Genomic DNA, 22,854 nt, shown 5'->3' on the forward strand with positions numbered 1-22,854 from the left:
AGAAAATGTGGGTGTAACTTGCATGGCAACCTCTAGTTGGTTTCGAGGTCAGCTTTAGCTCCAGACTGGCACACCCTATCATGTGATGGATGTCTGTAGGTTACATAAGTGGTGCACACAATGTCTATTTTGTGATAAAATTCTCCCCTGTGTTAGTTACAAAAAGGTGTGGTAATTCATTGGAATGAAATACAAGTTCAATTATTCAAAATAGATTGACAGGGCTCAGGGGGTCCTATTTTATTTAAGTACATTATTACAGTGGTGTATTTCAACATATTTGTGCCATTTAAAACAAATGAGATTTTAATTAATTATTTAATTATCAATTAGCTAATCACTCAAAATCCGCAAGGCTGACAGTGATTCAGTCGCAAAAAATGAATTCTATATAAAGCCGTGGACAAAAAAAGCTTATCTCGAAAATTTTGGGTCCCCCAACTATAGCTGTGGGTCTATGACATCCTATTAAGAATCCGACGCAAGAAACGAAACAAAACAAAACAACTGTTTTAGTAATAAACAATTATTTCTTTTTAAAGAATGATGTCATTGATGTTTGTTTTCCCTTTGCTGGAGACGCCTTCTTTGGTGGAGTCTTCTTTTTCTGAGCCTGCAATAATAATTTAATAAAATATGATTAGTCCAAATATACACTGATTAAAATATTATTTCAATCAACTAAGAGTAAGTTAAACAGCATCAAATCCTGTTATAATAAATGTTCTATGATTGTATATTCCACGGAACTATACATATAACCCTTGTCTGCACTATAAAATCGTGATTTCCAATATTACTATTCTTTCAAATTTTTTTTTTGTCTTTAAGAGAATTGATCTTTGGTGCATTCACGCCAATATGTTACATTCAGAATTGCAAGATTACTGTATACCTCTCAAATGAGATTTACAGTCATCTATTTATAAAAGCGGTGCAATTTCATCGCATCCCAGAACAGTAAATATATCAATAATTACCTGTTTATTATTATTGTTTAGGTTATCAGTACCATTCTTTTTACAGGGTGGTGGTTGTGGGGTTTCCTGATCAGAAGCATCTGTAGAATCTGTTTCATATACTTTTTCTGTTACTGTAAATATAAACATAGTTATTCTAGATATGGTGAATGGAAATATATTGTGTTTTAAACATTATTACCAGAACTTCAAATGTCTTCAATGCTATTCTGTTTGTTCGCTGATAGCGTTTGTAACACAAGCTATCTATACTAAAGTAAACTCTTTTTGGATTGGTACTTTTTTTTCTTTGTTATCTAATTCATTAGAAAAATTTGACAAAATGTCTTAATAAAGAATAGAGAAGTGTAGTCAAAACGTCGCTCTGTGATAAGCAGTAATTGTCTTCCATAGAATTATAACCTGTGTATGTCTTTATGTCAAGGCCAACTGGAATATGATTGTGATGAAATTGATTTCAAAATATTATCATTATATTTTAACAATTCTAATGACAATCACTGTAACTTACTCATAAAGCAATCTTCATCTTTATATGTTTTAGCTACAAGAATAGAGAAGTGTAGTCGAAACGTCGCTCTGTTACAAGCAGTAATTGTCTTCCATAGAATTGTAACCTATGTATGTCTTTATGTCAAGGCCAACTGGAATATGATTGTGATGAAATTGATTTCAAAATATTATCATTATATTTTAACAGTTCTAATGACAATCACTGTAACTTACTCATAAAGCCATCTTCATCTTTATATGTTTTAGCTACTAGTTTCTTTACACGTTTTCTCTTTCTTTCAGTTGATCCTGTATTGTCCTTTCTTTCTGTTGTTGATCTTGTGTTATCCTTTCTTTCAGTAGATCTGGTATTATCCTTTTTTTCAGCTGATCCTGTTTTTTCTGTATTTGATACTGGTGATGGTTTTTGTTTTTTAGGAGATGGTGATTTTGGAGAGGCAGGTTTTTCAGGCTCTATTTCAATACATGTTATTGGTTCCTCTTCCTCATCAGATAAAACCTCCATTTCTTAAATAAATAAAACAATTATATCATTTTAAGAACAATAGAAGGGACAAATATTGAAATGGAAATGAAATCTTACAGTGATACGCATGATTTACTCTAGCTAAAGGCCTGAGCACAGACAAGTTTTATTTGACATTAACATTGTAATTTAATAAAATATTTACGGACTGCAAATAAAACTGATGTGGATATACTACACAATCTAGAATTTGAGAGTTTCAGACAAGTTTTTGATGGTCAGATGAAGAAACTAAGTAACATGGGCCTGGTAAAGTTCATCGTCCGAATCGTTTAACAACATTATACAAAAAAGTGAATAAAATGTTAAAAGAAAGAATTTGTGTACTTTTTCAATGCAGAGTTCGTAAACCTATTGTGACGTCATCAGAGGGTGATATCTGATATCGTCCATAGGGTCAATATCAGATATCACCTCCTGATGACGTCACAACAGGTTGATATGTTTCATAACATGCATGGGAGATCAAAGGAAATAACATATGTGTAATATCGAATATACTGAGCGCCATGGAAAACGCATCACTTTTTTTCCCAAATATTTTATTACTAGGTGTTTTTTTATGTATAATATTATGCAATACTATGAACTATTATTTCACACAATGCTCCTAAACGCAAAAAATATTGGCCCGTGTGCACAAAAAAAAATTGCACGAGATGCACATGAAAAACATGTGCTATTGCCAGACACTTCAATTGTCATCAGTCCACTATTGTAAGGTTGGTGGAACGTGTTCGAGTTACTGGATCAACACGTGACCGTCAACGTCCTGGTCCACAACGCGTTACAACCCAGGCTCAAGACCGCTACATCCGGGTCACTCATCTGCGTGACAGATTCTGCCCCACTCGAACAGGTGCAGCAGTCGTCGGAGAACAAGGACCATTAAGTGCCAACACCGTAAGACGTCGTCTAAGAGAAGTAGGGCTCCGTGCACGATGACCTTATGTTAGAGCTATCCTCAGGGATCATCACCGTCGGCGGCGTTTGATATGGGCTCAAGGACACCAGACATGGAGAAGAGTAGACTGGCAAAGTGTGCTCTTCAGTGATGAGAGTCGCTTTCATCTTTATCACGCTGATGGCCGTCAACGTGTGTGGAGACGTCTTGCAGACTGCTACGTCTTCGAAACGAATCGATGGGGTGGGGTAAGTGTAATGGTGTGGGGAGGCTTCACATTTTATCACTGGACCGCCCTACACATTTGCAGGGGTCGTGTTAATGCTGTAGCCTACCGTGATGATGTCTTGCAACCAATTGTTGTTCTGATGTTTCGAGCACACCCACAACTTCAAACAGGATAATGCACGTCCGCATACCGCCGGTTTAAGTATGGACTACCTGGCTGCTAACAACATCAATGTCTTGGACTGGCCAGCCATGTCTCTGGACATGGCACCGATAGAACATGTCTGGGATGAGATTGGACGCCGTCTGTATCGGAGACCACAGATGCACACCATTGCTGCTTTAGAAGCTGCTCTTGTCCAAGAATGGAACAATTTGCCTCAGGCCTTCTTTCAAACATTGGTTAATTCCATGCAACGTCGCTGCACAGCGTGCGTAAGAGCCTGTGGAGGACACACGCGCTACTGACATCTGTGTCGTACTTTTGGTTTTGACCCCTCTGACTTTGTACCGTTGATTACAGATTAAACATCCATAAGTGTACGAATGTGTTGTTATTGATGTGTTCCCATTTGAATATTGTTCACAATAAGAAGCAAAATAAATAAGATATGTTTACAGGATCATTTTGTTATACGAACCAGCGGCTGCCAGGCAGGATACGCCCACATTTTCGAAAGATGGATAGAAAACAAGCTAAAACGAAAGTGATTTTTCCTACAATCAATGGCCATAATTCAGGAAATTACAATTTGATATGCGCAAATATCGAAAGGAACCAAGATCTTTGAGTTATAAACTTACATTTCAAGTTTCAACAAAATCGGATAAAAATTGTGACCTCTATAGGGTCCACAACCTTGATATACCAATAATACCATATTTTTACGCAATTTGAGAACCGAGGCCATTTTGTCTGTCAGTTTTGGGCCGATTTTCACGAAATTTGAACTCAGTTGTCCTTAGGGTGTAACGGTGATATAATAATACGTTTTTTTAAATCGGATAAAAATTATGACCTCTATTTGCATACAATCAGTGGCCATAATTCAGGAAGTTACGGTCCCATATGCGCGAATATCGAAAGGAACCGAGATCTTTGGGTTATAAACTTACAACTTTACATTCTATAGGGTCCACAACCTTGATATACCATATTTTTACCCTATTTGAGAACGAACGGCAGCCATTTTGTCTGTCAGTTTTGGGCAGATTTTCACGAAATTCAAACTCAGCCGTCCTCATGGTGTAACGGTGATATATTAACACGTTTTTTTAAATCGGATAAAAATTATGACCTCTATAGGGTCCACAAGCCAAAAAACGCGTTTTTGCGTACAATCAGGGGCCATAATTCATGAAGTTACGGTCCGATATGCGCGAATATCGAAAGGAACCAAGATCTTTGTGTTATAAACTTACATTTCAAGTTTCAACAAAATCGGACAAAAATTTTGACCTCTATAGGGTCCACAACCTTGATATACCATATTTTTACGCTATTTGAGAATGAACGGCGGCCATTTTGTCTGTCAGTTTTGGGCTGATTTTCACGAAATTTGAATTCAGCTGTCCTTAGGGTGCAACGGTGATATATTAACACGGTTTTTTAAATCAGATAAAAATTATGACCTCTATAGGGTCCACAAGCCAAAAAACGTGTTTTTGCATACAATCAGGGGCCATAATTCATGAAGTTACGGTCCGATATGCAAATATCGAAAGGAACCAAGATCTTTGGGTTATAAACTTACATTTCAAGTTTCAACAAAATCGGAAAAAAATTGTGACCTCTACAGTGTTCACAAGCCAAAAACGTGATTTTTCGTACAATCAGGGGCCATAATCCATGAAGTTACGGTCCAATAGATGCCAATATCGAAAGGAACCGAGATCTTAGGGTGATAAACCTATATTTCAAGTTTCATTGAAATCGGATAAAAATTGTGACCTGTAGACTGTTCACAAACAATTGTGGACGGACGGACGGACAGGGGCGACGACAATATACGTCCACATGAAAATGTGGGCGTATAAAAACTAAGTGATGCGTTTTCCATGGCGCTCAGTATACAATGCTTGGGGAGATTATTTATTCCACACCTCAACTGTTCCTTCTCTCTGATGAGCAATGCAAACTGTAGAGTAGCATCGTTTCTGAACCCTGAACATTCTAGTTGTATCAGATATTTTTAACCTTCAGTGAACACATTACATACTTTATAAAATAATTAAAATTACCTTCGTCAGAGCTACTATCAAACAAATCAGCTTTTATTCTTCTTCTCTTGGATTTATTTGTTCTGTTATCTTCTGAATCTGATAGTTTACCTTTCCTGCTAAAACATAATACTAGAACAAATAATCATACTTCATTATAAATAAACTGACTAGGTCTTTATTGCAAATTTCAAGCACAGTGGAGAGTTAGTAGGATTCCTCAAAGTTAATAATGGTTTTAACTTTATAAGTAATTGTTGAATGTGACATACAAAAATGTAGTGTTAAATTTCAATAGTGACTGACATTAAAATAATTCTTTTCAGTCCTGTAGAATACATACCTTTTAGCAGGATTAACATTTTTTACCGGTGATTTAACATTTTTTACTGGTGATTTTTCTTTCACTACAACTTTAGATTCTTCTACTTTAGAACTAGTTTTATCTGAAATGTTATGAAATAATCATGTCACATTTTTATTTGTACTTTGTGAGAGGGTGATATTTTCCTGCACTGCTCTGAAAGAAGGGACCTCTGTGGAACATCCCATCTGAAAGACAAAACATAAACTCCTTGTTCAATGCACAGATGTTACCACTGCCAAGGGATAATAAAGCCTCAAATTTCTTTAATGTTTTAACTCAGAACTTACAAGTTGTGAGTTCAGTGTTCCAAAGCATCAACAAAGATTAGTAATAAATTGGCCAACATATTTTGAAAAAGAAATTCTTACCAGTTGTTTTAAAGAAGGAGTTCATACCACCTTTCTTAGGTTCTGGTTTAATCTGAGAAAAAAGACAGAAAAAAGCATTAAGATTTTCATGAAATAAAATGTACTGAAGAAATTTCATAAATAAATATTATATGTTAAGAGCCATGTTCCCACATTATCATTCTAAAATGTGTGTTTGAACTCTTTATTTGTTTTTTTACCTACTATGAGAAACTTAGCATTGCAACTTTACCTGGATTTTACTTTCTGATGGTTTGTCTTTTTTAACTTCACCTTCTTTCTTTACTGGTTTATCTTGTTGAGAAAACATGGATGCTATGTTCCCTTTGCCTTGGGTCTTTTTTTTATTTGTTGTAGTTCTTGATGAAATGGGTGCTGCATCTTTCTGAAGTTGAAAAAAATCTTAAAGTATTGTTATGTTTTAAACACGAGAGAGAGAAATGGGGCTTAACGTCCACTCGACACAAACTAGGCCATTTCGGGACTAACACATGGTTCATTTTTAACTTGTTTCCCAATGCTCGAAATTAAATTTTATTCTGTTTTTCAGAAAATGAATGTTACTGAGTATGTATACCCACTTTAAAGCTAAATATTATGGCCAGTTTTAAATGTATCACAATATATATATCACATATTTACAGATCTTTAGACATAAAAAGTAAATTGTGTTTTGATCCATGTGTTTCATTTGCTAGAGTTGGTCACATACTTGTTTTGTTAACTAACCAATGAAGAGATCCAATCTTTAAAAGTATCTATTTGACTGATGATTAGACTGAGGGTGCGATTAATAATCTTTTACTCTACGTGATATAAATATAAACTGTTAATCCTAAAATGATCTAGTATTTGTTAAATGTTACTTCTATTATAAATGACCTTGCCAAAAGATATTCGAGGATGCATTGGAGTCAAAAAGTTAATTTCCCTACTGAACAATTAAGGAGACTAACTTTTACAGGTATCACAGAAGATGGAGCTTGACTGGCTGATATCTGACTTTCTTTTACATGGTCTTCTTTTCTTCTTTGTTGAGCCTTCTCACATTTTATAGCACTATAACTGTAAATAAAAAAATTGCTTTAGGCAATGATCAATTTCACATTTTCAATATTTCTAGGATTCTATATCTTAAAGCTTTTATCAACAGATTGACCAAATTTAGAAATGTCAAATAAAAGGTTTGTCTAACCTACCTGGTAGCACTGAAAATATTTTCCTTGGTTTTTTCAAAGTCAGTAGCATACAAGGCATTTGTGTCCTAAAAGCATATATTTATGTTGATATTTAATTTTAACATTTCTCACAAAAAAGAGATCACTATATTAAATCAGCTTTCTTAATAAACCAAATCTATACTAATATTTGTGAAGTTTGTCTGTCTGTTCAGGGTTGGCGGCTACACTAGGTCTGCCCCGAGTCTGAAATTTGGGGTTCAGGGTTAGCTCGGACCGGGGAGTAACATAGGTCAGGTGGCGTTAGTCTACCACTTCCGGTTTCGGGGTTATGACCCCCGAGCGAAGCCGGGCATTCTTCTAGTGGTATAATAAAGCAATTGTTTAATTGTAAATCATTCTAAGAATATCATTCTGTTTATGAATCCTTCACCAAAGAATCTACTCTAATAGTGCTATATCTAATAACCCAAATGACAGATTGTTAATTTCAGTCTACTGCATATGGTGTCATTTACAGTTTACAGCTGGAGATTTGTAACATATATAATTAATGTACCTTAAGTTTAACTTTATGTACACTGTATATATGACAACTAGTAACAGGAGATAACTTAGATCGTACCACATTCAAATCTGTTTCAGATACAACACTACACAAATGTTTCTGAAATAAAGATAATAATAGTGGTTAAATAGTATTTCAACGTGTAAGTAATACATAAGGAGTTTTTCCCCTTTTCTGTTATATGCTGAACACTAGAGCATTTAAATACAAGTCACAGATGTGCAGAAATGGATCTTATTCTTTCAAAGACGCATATGCCCACTAAAACTAAGTCGTCCGTGGCAAACACTATATAAAGTTAGAGCGAGAAATGGGTTTTTAACGTCCACTCAACACAAACTAGGTCATTTCGGGACTAACATACGGTTCAGTTTTATTTCAATAACCAACTTGCGCGTAAGGGTTTTTGGCAGTGAGAGGAAACCGAAGGACCCTGTGAAAACCCCAAGGTATGACAGACGACCCTACTCCTTGTCACGTACAACTAGGGAATCGAAACCACACTAGCTGACTCAATGACAGACCTTATGATACAGCGTGCATGCACTAACCATTCTGCCATCCAAACCCCTAAACACTAAAGCCTATTGCAATGTGAATCTTTATGTAAATAAAAATCAAAATCTTTATACTGTATAATATTATTCGGATGTTTAAATGATTCTATGACATACAAAATCTGTTGAATTACGAAAGGCATCTTTATTTCAAAGGAGCTAAATCGCTATTCTTTGGCACCTAGAAATGGACACAAATGGGTTGCAACAAATATAATATTGTAATATGAATGTATATAAACTGATTTACATTCAATTGTTTCTGTTTTACTGTAATTTCTAATCAGTCATGTTTGGCAAAATACACGACGAGTCTGAATTGAATGGTAGTCTATACTGGTAGTATTCTCCTACATGGGATATGTTTAGCCTTGTTCCTCGAGTGCATAACAGTAGGACGTTCATTTTCTCCATAAATTAATTAATTAGAGAATGAATTTGAATGTTTATTTTAATTGCGATCTATTGTACTTTTCTAAATACCTTAACACCATTAGTATCAATTGATAAACCTGCCACAAAATATGTCACTGTTAAATCATCTTTATCTTTTTTATTTCTTTCTTGTTGAATAAACATAAACAATAACCTGAAAGAAACAAATATGCAAATCAAATATGCAAATTATTATGGTAAGTCGCTGCGTGTAGCATTCAACATTTCGTGAACAGAATATTATCTATCATTTTAAAATGAACATTCAGTAAGCTTAGTTTCTATGGTCATATGACACAAAAAATACAAAAAGACAGATATGGCCAGGAATGTATATTAAAGATACAATACAAAAAGAGAAATATGCAATTTCGAAAACTGTGCCAAAAGTCTTTTCAATTTAATGAGATCTTATCATTTACAGCTATATCTGACATGCTTAAAGAAGATTTTAGGTAGGTTTGTAAGATAAGATTTTACTTTTTCATTATAAACCCTATGTCATGTCATCTTATTTTCAATGTTTAATGTGGAGGAGAATTTAGTCAAGGACTCAACAGAAATCCATCAGCTTATAGTTTGTAACCAAAAAACTAAAGTTTACATTGGGTATAACCTAAGCCTAGGTCTTCAAATTAGGGAAACAAACTATTCTAATAACCATACTTTCATATCAGATATGAAGCCAGCTTGCATCCACCAACCTAATCAACACATAAATTTCAAGTTAATCGCATGATAACTTTAGCCACTACTGCACCTTTAAGATTTGTACAGAGATCAAGGGCAATAACTATGCAAGTAACTATCACATATCGTTGAAAATAATCAGGCTTCTTTGTCTTATAAATCAGAATATAAACACTGTTCAAATTTATAGTCAGTCCGATGATAAACTTAGCCTATAGCTAGAGTCTCCACAAGGAATTGTGGTCGACTAAGGACAGGTCATGCCAGTTGTTAGACAATATACAACAACATTTAAATGTGGGTGTATAAAATTAATTACTTACCTTTTAGCCAAGTTGACATGAATTTGAAGAGTATTACTAAGCCATTTGTAGGTTACCTTGAACAAAGCAAGCATACAAATTTGGATATGATGAAACTAACAAGGGTCTTGAGCTTTGGGAGGAAACTAGATGACCCAGAGAAAACACACAAGGTTGGACAGGTGACACTACTCCCGGTCACATACAAGCAGGGAATTGAAACAACGTCACCTGACTCAATGACAGACCTTGTGATCTAATGTGCATGTGTTAAACCATTCGGCCACCTAACCTCTCTTGGAGGCAAACAAGGATGTAACTGCTGTTGTAAAGTTGGCTTTAATTTGGTTATTTGTTCTGATACAGCTAGTACTTTTGCTATCTGTTTGATTAACATCCTCATACAAGTCATCCTGTAGACAGTTATACTATCTTTGTAATATAAAATATAATATCACTATAACTCAATAAATGCAAAGTATATTCCAAAATGGGCCTGCAACATTTGTCTCATTTAGCTTGTCAAATGTTTTATGGGAGATATTAGCTACAGTAATGGACAATGTTACTTACTATTTTATTTTCATCATTAATGAATTCATCAAGATTTTCCATAAACAAACTGGTTTCTGCCATTTTATTATTTTCTATTATTAAGATCAGTTTCTTAACTGAAATTGTAAAAAATATGCACATGTACTTCAGTGTTAGATACATTGTAACCATTTAGAAATAAACCTGGCAATTTATTAAACATCTATCGTTATGGGCACTTTAAGAAATCGGCATAGGCATGTTTCTATGTATTCAATCTCTACAACCATTTGGATTAATTTTTAAGCATATTAATAGGAGCTTTATAGGACTTCACTCCTTGATAAAAAAAATAATTTGTGATTGAACACAATACGACTGGCCAATATGCCATGGGCTAAACTGAATAATCCAGCCTCTGACAGGGGCGCGTCGAATTACCCAATAACACCTAAATAACACCCAATAACTCCAAAATGCGTGAAGGGAGATAGGTTTGGTATGACATCGAGTGAGTAAATTAGCTGTCAATATTAACTTATAAGGAATTTTTTTTCTAAATGCAAAACAATTTCTTAAATTATTAAGAAAATAAATAAAAGTGTTTAAAGATAAAAAAAAAAAAAAAAAATATTGACTTATAATATTTAGTTAGTGGATCTTCAACACTAAACAAACGCCACAACTTTGTTTCGATATGTTGTCAGATTATTCAATCTAATTAGTTCACGATTGCAGTAACATTGTCATTTTAGTGTTATTGTTATTGTTTGTGTATTTAAAAACTCATTTTTGGCATAGCTAATGTCGTAAACCGCTGGAGTAAAATTAAAACGAAAGTAAGGTTAAATTCAACTACACTGTATAAAATGGTAGGCCTTATCAACATACGGAAATTTGACTGTCAGTTTAATAAATGGAATAAATTAATGTGTGTGGGGTTGGTGCTATGCCTAGTATAATATGTCAAAACTCCCAACCCTAAAAGAAATCCATCATTCGATTTTACGCAACTTACCGCGGGAAATTGCACGCGGTGAAATGTAATTATAGAATTTAGTTTCACATAAAACTGAAACGAAATTGAAATAATTTTGACACAAGTATAAATTAAAAACGATTAATTGAGAGTCAAAAAAATATCTATAATGGACAGTACTTTATTAATTGTAATGAAACTCTATTGGTAAATTTTATGGCTTAGAGTCTAGTTATTAAAAATCAATATTGTCTTAATGCGTTTCAGTGCCGTTTATATGGTCATCGCAAAATTCAATATGGCAGCCTCCTTTGCACTTTTATTTGTTTATTTGTATGTTTCTTGTGAAAAGTAATTGTAAAACCGTAAACATGGCTTCAGAAGAGGCTGTTATTGCCACTAATGATGATGCTGCTCAATGTAAACGCTATGCCGTGGAAAAGGGTTACTGGGTTGACCCTTATATTTCGCTAATGATATCGAAAGGGACTGCTCATCATGCACCTGAAATAAACCGTGGTTACTATGCTCGTATTACTAGCATACGTATTTTATTAGAGAAATTTATCAAGGTTTGTCATTTATAATTGAATTATTCTTCAATTTGAGGCATATTTATAAATTATAGTACTAAACCATTGTGGTTTATTTATGACAGTTGATAAATTGCCTGAGTTGATAAACGGAAAGGGGAGGGATTAATAGTGACTAATTCTAAACTGTGTTGACTGTTGGCCGAAAAAGTTCTGTGAGATTTTCTAGAGTGGTTTCCCCTTGTCAGTGATGTAGGATGAAGGGCATGGAACAGTTTATAGTCGTTAGGATACACAGATGGAATGGGGGAAATCAAAGTCCTGTGTACACACATCTTCCATAGAAGGCTTGATCTTGCTTTAACTACGTACATCTTATCAAGGCCTTCACTTAATACCCTGCATATTGCGGCACTAATTTTGATTGGGTACAAGCCCAACTTGTGAGCCTATCAGATTCCTCGATCGTCGCGAATACCAAGTCTCGCACTTTCAAGCTAAATTGTCTACCTGTGATAATCGAGTTGCAAAGTTCAAGGTTCATTCAATGTCAAGGTTTCCATGGAGGTCGTGATGTCACGACCTCTGATTGGACGCTACTTCTCACGTGTCTGTAGATAACATAGTTATAAGTTCGGGAATTGTGAAGTAAACAAGCAACGGCCAGATGTTGTGAAACTCGCAGTCGTTGCTTCAGGAACATGGTGTACACATGGCGTTAATATAAATTAACCCTTGACAGTTTGTGGCTATTGAAGTTTTGCATCTCCACCCGTTCCCGTGGCTGTGATTTTAGAGAAATTTCCAGGGGATTTTAAGGGCAGCTAGCCATGACCACACATCAAATTTTAGCTGAATCGATCAATAACTTTTCATTTTACTGATCTTTTAGGTTTTCCCGAGAGACAAGTTTATCCGTTCGACGCCATTTTCTTTGTTGACTATTTACACTTGAATAACAAGACACTAAGACGGATTCTGACACACTACGTTTTCTGCCTAATGCTGCAGTTAATAATAATAATAATAATTTTCGTATAATTTCATTTTTGTGCTAAGCCACCATTTTCTATAAACAACTATTTGGCGTTGACCAGTTGGATTGGCCACATGTGTTTATATGTGATACACCCCTATTTTTGGCTGTATTATTGAGGCAGAGAATTCAAACTTTTTGCAGTCAGTTTTTGGACATTTGACCTTAACTTACTACAACCTTAGAATATTAAGTAACTGTTGTTTGACACCTGTTAATATGCATGCATTGATAAATGTAATTTATAGTGGAATGACTATACAATAATATAAGTATTGCATATTTGCGTTAATAATAAATATCATAAATATCAAATATTTCTCAAAACCCTAATTTCGGTGCAGACCGCCGTTTGGTTCTATCGTAGTCATAACGTTATACTATAACCAACGTTAATAAATATTATACCACCCCCACGCCCGTCCCATAATAGATATTAGGCCTACTCTATTCTATAGCCAGTGTTAATAAATATTATACCCCTCCCCTCAATCCCGTTGTAAACTGCAGTTCGATCTATTGTAGTGATTTTGTTAATATATATCTATCATACCCCACCCCTCCCCCTTTATTAGTTATCTGGCTGCCATATTGTTAGCCTACACGAATTTGAGGATAAAATTGTTTAAAATATATAGATCTGGCCCCAACCCACCATCTTGTGGTTGACTATGGTGTTAAGTCTATATTGGATTGTATACACCTACATAACTATTTTAATAATCTAAACACGAACCCTCTGCATTTCACCGTTTTCTGACAGAGCAGTGCATGAAAGGACCCAGTTAAAGGTTGGTGGTCCTAGCCAATGAGGTGGCCTTTTAAATTTTGAATGGGATGAACGCACTCGTCTGGTAGAGGTGCGAAAGTGCAATAGTGCCGACAGTTGGAATTCAAAATACATGTAGGTGTGGGCCTTATAGTATGGTAGTTCAGATAAAATTTCCCTCATAGCACATTTTAGGTTTGTCTTTGAACATTATCCCAGTCGGTGCAGAAAAGCAAGACGTTAAACCCTATTTAATTTCATAGAGGGAAAGGTCAACTCTCAGGAGGCATAATGGGTGCTACTGCACTTTTGCACATCGACCAGTTCTCATTATTCAGCACGTAAACAATACATGTATGTGTATATATGCTTGATTGTATTTTTATAAATGTTTCAGTTGACAAACAGAAAATGTCAAGTTGTTAATTTAGGCGCTGGGTATGATACCACATTCTGGAAGTTAAAGGATGCTCATTTAATGCCAGAGAAATTTGTTGAAGTTGATTTTGCCCCAGTAACATCACGTAAATGTCATCACATAAAATCAAAAAGACCTCTTCTGGAAAAAATAACAAATGAAGGTATTAGCTTATGTACATGCTATTTACTTAATGTTTTAATGTTATTTTGAATGATTTTGCCATTATTTAAGATAATGATTTTTGCTTTTAAATGTTTAAACAATCTAGAACACCTGTACTTTTCAGATTTACTATATCAATATAAACCTTCACGCCCAATAGTACCTTCCAGTTCCGATGATTTTTTTATACGTCCACGTATATTGATGTAACTTGAAATTCATGTTTATAACCCAAAGATCTTGGTTCCTTTCTATATTCACGTATATTGGATCGTAACTTCCTGAATTGTGGCCCCCGATTGTACACAAAATCACGTATTTAGATTGTGGTTCCTCTAGAAGTCACAATTTTTATCCGATTAAAAAAAACGTTTGAATATATCACCTTTACACCCTAATGATGATTGAGTTTGAATTTCATGAAAATCGGACCAAAACTGCCAGACAAAATGGCCGCCCCTCGTACGCAAATAATGTAAAAATATGGTATATCAAATATTCAAAGTTGTGGACCCTCTAGAGGCCACAGTTTTTATCCAATTTTGATGAAACTTGAAATGTATGTTTATAATCCAAAGATCTTGGTTCCTTTTGATATTTGCACAGATCAGACCGTAACTTCCTGGATTATGGCCCCTGATTGTACGAAAAATCACCTTTTTTATCCGATTTGAAAAAAATGTTTAAATATATCACCATTACACCCTATGTATGTAATTCAAAGGTTGTGGACCCTATAGAGGTGACATTTTTATATCCCAAAGATCTCAATCCCTTTCGATATTTGCGCATTCCAGGCCATAACTTCTTGGATTATGGCCCCTTATTGTACGAAAAATCGTTTTTTTTTTCGTTTTTTTTTAGCTTCTTCTCTATCCATCTCTTGCAAAATGCGTCCGTATCTTGCCTGACAGCCGCTGGTTTAAATTGTGTAATCTGTATACTGTATTCATTACTTTTTGTAGGTCATCTTGTAAATGTCTAATTAACCCCTAAATAGTATTCATGTATATTATTCAATATTTATCCTGTCCTTTCAGATGAGGACATCATGCTCAGTAAATCAGATCTTCATTCAGCTAATTACCATATTGTTGGGGCCAATCTGGTGGATTTGGCAGAATTAGATAAGAAATTACAACAGTCAGGCATAGATAGATCAATACCTACTGTATTTATCTCCGAATGTGTCCTAGTGTATATTGAGGCCAACAAAAGTGCCAAATTGATCAAATGGATATCAGATAATTTTCCAACAGCATTTTTTATTAATTATGAACAGGTAACTAGTTGTGCACTCCCACATCCTTGCCCAAAGTATTCGACCATATTATAGCGTTTAATGTAGATATGGCATTGTCTAATCCTCTAAATATCAACACCATCCAATGACCTAGAGAGTTAATTTAATTATAGGCTTATCATGTGAATGTTTAAATAATAACTTAAATAACATTTGAAGCCAAAAGATGACCTGCAATGGGCATGTTTAGCTCTCACAAATTGCCTCTTTATATAGAACTGACAAATCTAGGCATATGAATCTGTGAGCACAAAAGTTAATCATATTGAAAATCTTCATTTTAATTTCAATATTATATAATTGAAGAAATGCATATTGTTGCTGGGGAGTCAAACGGTCGTATCTGGATTTTGCGAAATTGTCCAGGAGACTAAAATCAAAATGTCGTACAGAAACATCAAATGAAAATGTCACATGTAAAATGATGTATTTCTAAAGATTTTTTCAAATATTTATGTAAAAAATGTGAGTGAAGTTGTTTAAATAGTATGTAGCTATCAGGCTAAACATCTAGTGCAGAAATAAGAAGTGAAAGCTAGTTATTTGCAATTTAATACAGCAAAGATGTACATGTATTTCATGAAAATATTTATGTTTACCTGCTTCAATTTCATAGATTTCACACAGTAGAGGCGCTCAACAATATAATACAAAACTTTCAATAAAACCATACTGACTATATTTGGCTTGATTGTAATGCTTTGACACGAAGTTGATCTTTTTAAGGAAATACAACATTTTCGCTCTCAACATTGATATATTTTTTGGGAGTGTCCCATATAAGACATTTAGAAATAAAATCAATAAAAAAACCTTTTTATTGGCTTAGAAATGCGACTATTAGATGAAAAGATGTGCAAGCAGAATGAAGCAAAAAAGTGAATTTGGTCAAATGTACCATATATAGCCTTTTGACTCCCCACTTGTGATATACATGTATTTATTTTAGGTGAATATGGGAGACAGATTTGGTCAAGTTATGATAGATAACTTAAAGACAAGAGATTGTTATCTATATGGTGTTTCTGCTTGTGATAGTTTACAGTCACAGATGCAGAGGTATGTCAATTTTTTTTCCTCTAATGTTTAAATGGATGGGGTAATTTAGTTAGGTTTCACAGAAATTCTTATATATTATAAAAATTGAATTAAATGAACTCAATCTGTTACAAGGGAAATCAGTGCTTTGTAGATCTTTTGATTAACAAACAATTTTCCTTTTTCACGTAAATAATTGGCAATACAAATACTGAGTTACTGACAAAACATAATACATGTACATGCTGTGCTGAATATATGTTAACCTGTGGTTGCCAGGCAAGATACGCCCACATTTTGCAAGAGATGGATAGAGAACAAGCTAAAAAAAACCTCTTTTTTTCATACAATCCGGAGTCATAATCCAGGAAGTTATGTTTGGATTTGTGCGAATATCAAAAGAAACCAAGATCTTTGGGTTATAAACATCAAAAATCATATAAAAATTGTGACCTCTAGAGGGTCCACAACCTTGGTATTACATACTTTTACACTATTTGTGTACGAGTGGCTGCCAATTTTTCCAGCAGTTTTGGTCCGATTTTCACAAAATTAAACTCAATCAACATTATAGTGTAACAGTAACAGTGATATATTTGAACTTTTTTTAAATCGATTAAAAATTGTGATCTCTTGATAGGGACCACAAGTTAAAAAAGTGATTTTTCGTACAATCAGGGGCCATAATTTAGGAAGTTAAGATCTGATATGTGAAAATATTGAAAGGAACCAAAATCTGTGGGTTATAACATGGATTTTAAATTTCATCTAATTTGGATGAAAATTATGACCTCCACAACCTTGATATACCATATTTTTACACTATTTGCATGTGAGGGGTATCATTTTGTCGGGCAGAATATCGAAATGAACCAAGATCTGTGGGTTATAAACATGCATTTCATGTTTCATCAAAGTCAGATGAAAATTGTGACCTCTAGAATGTCTTCAAGCTAAATGATTAAATTTTTTTTCATTGATCTTAAACAATATTTTTATTTGTTTTTCAACTTATTTGAGCTTGGTTTGAGGGAAGTTCTGTATATGTTATCCCTCACTGTTACAGAGTCAGTAGAGAAAGAGCTCTTTTTGTACAGCTTTGTGTTATTGTTCAGTGATTTTATTATGGAAATATCAATTTCTTCCAGATTTACGTCTAATGGTTGGCGAGATGCTGATGCTCTTGAAATGAATAAAGTGTATAACTGTCTTCCCCAATCCGAAATCAAAAGGTACATTAAAAATAATGTTATAAATGGCTAATTTTTTTTTCCCAAAGGCTGTCTACTAGCAGGCTACTTATTTCCACACTGTCACAAACTATTAACTGAAAGATACCTAAAGAGTATCAGGGCCCTGTTTAACTAAACAAAAGACTGTACAAGTATTCAAATCATATTTAAGTAAATTTCTCAATGAAAAAGCTGTACTTGAGCATGACTGAAAACATGTCAACTTACTCTGTACATTAAGATACAAACATTGTGATGTATATCGTATTCTGACTATAGCATATTTCTCTACTTCAGAATCGAGAAATTAGAGCTGATGGATGAACGAGAATTGATGGAGCAGTTATTTAGTCATTATTGTCTAGTGTGGGCTTATAAAGATGTGAATAATATTGGACTTGAAGAAATTGATTTAAGTCAGTCATAACATGAACTCATCCGGTATATGCATTTGCATAATTCCTGCTGCCTTGTGATACTTATGTATATAATTAACAAAAGTGCTTTACTGTGGCTTTAATTAGCAGCTTATTATTAGAAAACCTTTGTTATGTTGTAAGGATTGATTAGTAATTTTATTGTGTTATTAACTGAAAAAATAAATTTGATGTTAATTGTTGTCCACTCACACTCAAGAACTATCCAGCATATTATCCCATATAGATATAGATAATTCATTATATCCATGATTCATCTTCAAAACAGAGTTTTTTTTATCTACCTTGAAAGAATATTGAAATTGAAAATATCAAATATTCTATTCTGAGATACACCAACGTAATAAAGAACCATTTCTGACAAGAGAAAGTATGCATATTGTCATAAACGCAAGGTTTTGGACCATATGTTGTTATCTTTTAGAGACTGACTTGATTTAATAATCTGTATATTAGTCACACAGAATATAAGTGTCTAACTTCTTCCTCAGGGTATTACCCTGCTTATTCCATCCCTTGCAGGCCTTTATTTAATAAAATATTGAAAGACACATTGTTTAAAATATTACCCGACATCTTAAACAAAACCTTTGATATTGTTCTGAAGTATTACTCGGAGTAATGAATTTTGTATTACCCGTAATGGAATGGTTCCAACTTCCAACCCTATGTGTGTATGCCATTATTTGTGACAGTGTCTAATAAGATATATTGCTTTAGGTTGTGCTTGTAAAATTCAGCAGACATTCTTGTTGGGTTGTAATTATTGGCCAGTCATGTTAGCATAACATGTATTTAACTTCAGAGGTTAGTTTCCCAAAGTTGCATATTTACAAAATACAATTATTTTGATTTTCATTTTAAAGGGCCAATCTCAATTATATTTTGGAGAATAAAACTTCTTAATTTTGTGTAAAAAGTCTGTAACATCCTTTACCTTAGAGGTGACCAACTAACTCAATCTGGAAATCGAGACCAGTGTCCCAACCTGTATTTTACAGTATCTGGATAAAATCCGACTTTTATTGTCCCCCGCCTTTCGAAGACAGCAGGGGACTATTAAAATGGGTTCGTCCGTCTGTCTGTCTGTCCGTCTGTCTGTCTGTCCGTCACACTTTTTGGGACACAATAACTCTCTTCCTAATTGAGCTAGAATGTTCAAACTTGGTGTATGTGTTTATTAGGTCAATGCCTTGATGGAGTTCGAAGATGAGCATTTTCCGCTTAGGGTAAGCAGAGATAAGCAATTTGATTGGTTGATGCTTTGGGACACGATAACTCTCTTCCTAATTGGGCTAGAATGTTCAAACTTGGTGTATGTGTTGATTAGGTCAATGCCTTGATGGAGTTCGAAGATGAGCATTTTCCGCTTAGGGTAAGCAGAGATAAGCAATTTGATTGGTTGATGCTTTGGGACACGATAACTTTTAATTGAGCTAGAATGTTCAAACTTGGTGTATGTGGTTATTAGGTCAATGCCTTGATGGAGTTCGAAGATGAGCATTTTCCGCTTAGGGTAAGCAGAGATAAGCAATTTGATTGGTTGATACTTTGGGGCACGATAACTCTCTTCCTAATTGAGCTAGAATGTTCAAACTTGGTGTATGTGTTGATTAGGTCAATGCCTTGATGGAGTTCGAAGATGAGCATTTTCCGCTTAGGGTAAGCAGAGATAAGCAATTTGATTGGTTGATGCTTTGGGACACGATAACTTTAGTTCTAATTAAGTGAGATTGATGAAACTTGGTGTATAGTTTCATTACAGTAATACCTTGACTAAGTTTGATAATGAGCATTTTCTGCTCAGGGTAAGCAGAGCGATACGCAATTTGATTGGTCGAGACTTTGGAAAACAATAACTCTCCTACTTTGATTGTTAGACTATAAGTAAAGATATACTGTTTGATTGTTCAATACTTTGTAAAAGATAATTTGTGATAAATTTATATGTGTCCTCTAATTATTTTCCTATTTCGGCGGGGGACATCAGCCTCACTGTTGGCTTGTTTTATAACAAATAATGTGTAGGTAAAATTTACCTTTCGTGGGTCATGCACTGTATAGACCTCTAAAGGAACGGCAATAGATTATCAGGTCACCCAATGAAACAATTGACCCAAAATCTAAAAAGAGTTAAGTTTCCGGATAAGTGGTTTTGACGTCCATGTCCAAATGATTTAATATTTTGAGCTGAAATTTTGAAACAACATAAATATACCATTCCTCTATATTTTGACGCTTAAATTTCATACGTACACAGACTTTTTTTTCTGAGACTCTGTTAAAATTGGGATGGTCCCTTTAACTTTTATCTCTGTAAGATAGTCATTGACAGCCCAATATTTTCATCTGAAAATTCTGCAAATTGAGTTCTGGCAAAATTGTGATATTCTTTTTAGTGGTACTGTAAAGAGGCATTGGTGCTTTTGAAGTCTTCTCTACTTGGTAAAAATATTTTTTGAGTTGATGTGATTTGGCAATACAGTCACATCGGGGATTTTCAAATTAGATAGTATGTAATACTTTAAACAAATCCATTGTCGAGATTTAGACAGCCTGACTTTTAATGTACAAGTCATACACAATGTTATTAAAAATTATTCATAACATCTTTCTGTAATGGTGACTAGAAATTACAAACAGTTTGAGTATTTATCAATAATCAAACTAGAAGTGGGACCGTATTCATGACTACCAAAAGCCTATCACAGAACTTTGTTTCTATGAATTGTTAAAACATTTGTCATTTATGTCAACATTTTTCTAGTATTAAAACATCTTTTTGAAGTAAGCAATATATAGTTTACGTAATTTTTAAACGCCCACATTGAAATGTTGTATATTGTCATTGCCTCTGTCCGTCCATCTGGCGTCAACAATTGGTTGTGGATGCTCTAGAAGCTTAAATTAAAATCTGATTGACCTGAAATTTATACACAGTTTTTAAGGTCATGAAATGAAGAAGCCTATTGATTTTCAATGATTTCTGATTATTACTGCCAGAGTTATAGCCCTTGTTCACTTTGAAAAATCTTGTGGTCGTTCTAGAGACTAAAGTTAATATCCAATTGACTTTAAATCAATACACAGTGGTTAAGGTCATGAGACGAAAGAATTACTTCCAGAGTTATGACCCTTGATATTAAATGTTTTGCATACTAAACGTTATAGGGCAAGAAGCCAAACAAATTCTAATGATTTCTGATAATTACTTAATAGGTTGTTACTCGTACTCAGATTTTAATATGTTGTAAATGTTTTCATTACTGACAAAAGAATAAAATATGCGACAACTACCGACAACCCTTGTTGACTGCCCGGACGACTTGACAACTTAGCTGCCATGGACAGTGAGGATGTTTTGTTGCTTGGCAACCTATTTTTATATGACCAGCTATGGTATATTTATGTCGCCCATGATGACCTAGTATAGTAAACTAATAAAGAGGTTTATTGATCTTGCCTTGAAATCCATGTAACCACTGATCATTTTTTTTAAAACTTGCATAGTTTATTTAGGACAAATAGTCAGTTTTTTACAGGGTCATTGCACAGAATTGAAATCCTTGTAAAAGTTTAAGGAAAGGATAGAATTAATTTATTGGGAAACCTACATAGTTTAATTGTACCATCATAAGGATGAATCCTTTCTACACCAAGTATTTGCTTCATAGTCAGAATATTATGGAGTTATGATCCTTGTAAATGTAATCAAGTGAAGAGTTAAAACTCTTTTTTTTTTTAAAACTTGCATGGTTTAATACCATAAGGGGGATCATGTGGCTAAGTGGGTAAGACACTGGCTCGCTAGCCTGGAGGTCGGGTGTTCGATCCCTGCATTGGCCGAGAAAGTTCATCAAGATTTTCCGGCATGGTTCCCCCTTGTCAGTGATGCAGGACGGAGGACCTGACAAGGACAGCTGTCCAGTCCTTCGGATGAGACGAAAAACCGAGGTCCCGTGTATACATTAGAATGCATGTAAAAGATCCCTTGGCAATTTTAATTCGATATAAAAGTAGGCGATAGTGCAAAATTTCCCTCATAGCACACTGTATGGCGTATGCCCGTCTGCATTAGCCCAGCATAGGAGCAGAACAGTAGGACATTAAACCCCATTTCATTTCATTTTTAATACCATAAGGATGAATCTTAACAGAAGTCAATGAATGGAGTTATTGCCCTTGTCTCAATAACCTTGTATAAAAAAAAGTTTTCACAGAACATTTTTATAACTAGCATAGTTTAATAATGGAGTATAAATATTTTGAAGCTGTGTGGAGTTATGCCCTGGCTTTAATAATTTTTTAAAAGCACTACAATATCGATGGCATTTACTTAAGACTGGGCTAAATGATTCTTTGATCCCTTCGGTGTAAATTATGAAATTATGTATTATGGTTTCTTTCATTTGGAGTGAAGGCTTGGCAAGAACAATTATGTTGTATTGGCAGAATTGTTTAAAACACTTAAATAAAACTATTATTTATGCTGCTCTTTCAGCCATAATTTCATCTGGGTTTGCTTGAAAAGGAAAGTTAAAAAGTTGGAACATCCTTTATTATCACAGTCACTT

General features: G+C 34.3%; 2 protein-coding genes across 4 annotated transcripts; one reads left to right on the forward strand and one right to left on the reverse strand.

Annotated features, from left to right (window-relative positions):
* Positions 1-201: 201 nt before the first annotated feature.
* Positions 202-11,409, reverse strand: LOC126813292 (DNA polymerase delta subunit 3). Of its 3 annotated transcripts, none has more exons than XM_050539139.2 (14): positions 11,389-11,409; positions 10,410-10,507; positions 9,858-9,913; positions 8,893-8,998; positions 7,844-7,951; positions 7,306-7,370; positions 7,063-7,171; positions 6,339-6,491; positions 6,107-6,158; positions 5,715-5,817; positions 5,393-5,487; positions 1,707-2,000; positions 981-1,093; positions 202-613 (listed from the first exon to the last, which is right to left on the reverse strand). In XM_050539139.2, the coding sequence occupies exons 2-14, from the start codon at positions 10,470-10,472 to the stop codon at positions 527-529; spliced, it is 1,404 nt and encodes a 467-aa protein (XP_050395096.1). In that variant the 5' UTR covers positions 10,473-10,507; positions 11,389-11,409; the 3' UTR covers positions 202-526. The 3 variants fall into 3 exon arrangements, with proteins under 3 accessions (XP_050395096.1, XP_050395094.1, XP_050395095.1); XM_050539137.2 differs by having other exon boundaries at positions 5,393-5,490; XM_050539138.2 differs by lacking the exon at positions 11,389-11,409 and adding an exon at positions 11,262-11,280 and having other exon boundaries at positions 5,393-5,490.
* A 231-nt stretch (positions 11,410-11,640) lies between these two features.
* LOC126813119 (leucine carboxyl methyltransferase 1) lies at positions 11,641-21,075 on the forward strand. The gene is made up of 6 exons (XM_050539131.2): positions 11,641-11,921; positions 14,085-14,268; positions 15,311-15,552; positions 16,523-16,632; positions 17,760-17,843; positions 18,141-21,075. Exons 1-6 carry the CDS (start codon positions 11,685-11,687, stop codon positions 18,268-18,270), a joined length of 987 nt encoding a protein of 328 aa, XP_050395088.1. The 5' UTR covers positions 11,641-11,684; the 3' UTR covers positions 18,271-21,075.
* Positions 21,076-22,854: the final 1,779 nt, after the last annotated feature.

Source organism: Patella vulgata, chromosome 1, assembly GCF_932274485.2.
Source record: "Patella vulgata chromosome 1, xgPatVulg1.2, whole genome shotgun sequence".
NCBI classification, from domain to species: Eukaryota; Metazoa; Mollusca; class Gastropoda; family Patellidae; genus Patella; species Patella vulgata.

Excerpts from the sequence above, each read along its gene's own strand:
- LOC126813292 (XM_050539137.2), bottom strand. The coding sequence starts at position 10,472 with ATGGCAGAAACCAGTTTGTTTATGGAAAATCTTGATGAATTCATTAAT. Across the intron at positions 6,492-7,062 it reads CTTCTGTGATACCTGTAAAA|AAAGATGCAGCACCCATTTC; the intron begins GTTAGTCTCCTT and ends TTTCAACTTCAG. Across the intron at positions 5,818-6,106 it reads CTCCTTCTTTAAAACAACTG|ATAAAACTAGTTCTAAAGTA; the intron begins GTAAGAATTTCT and ends ATAACATTTCAG.
- LOC126813119 (XM_050539131.2), top strand. The coding sequence starts at position 11,685 with ATGTTTCTTGTGAAAAGTAATTGTAAAACCGTAAACATGGCTTCAGAA. Across the intron at positions 15,553-16,522 it reads TTTTTATTAATTATGAACAG|GTGAATATGGGAGACAGATT; the intron begins GTAACTAGTTGT and ends TATTTATTTTAG. Across the intron at positions 17,844-18,140 it reads CCCCAATCCGAAATCAAAAG|AATCGAGAAATTAGAGCTGA; the intron begins GTACATTAAAAA and ends TCTCTACTTCAG.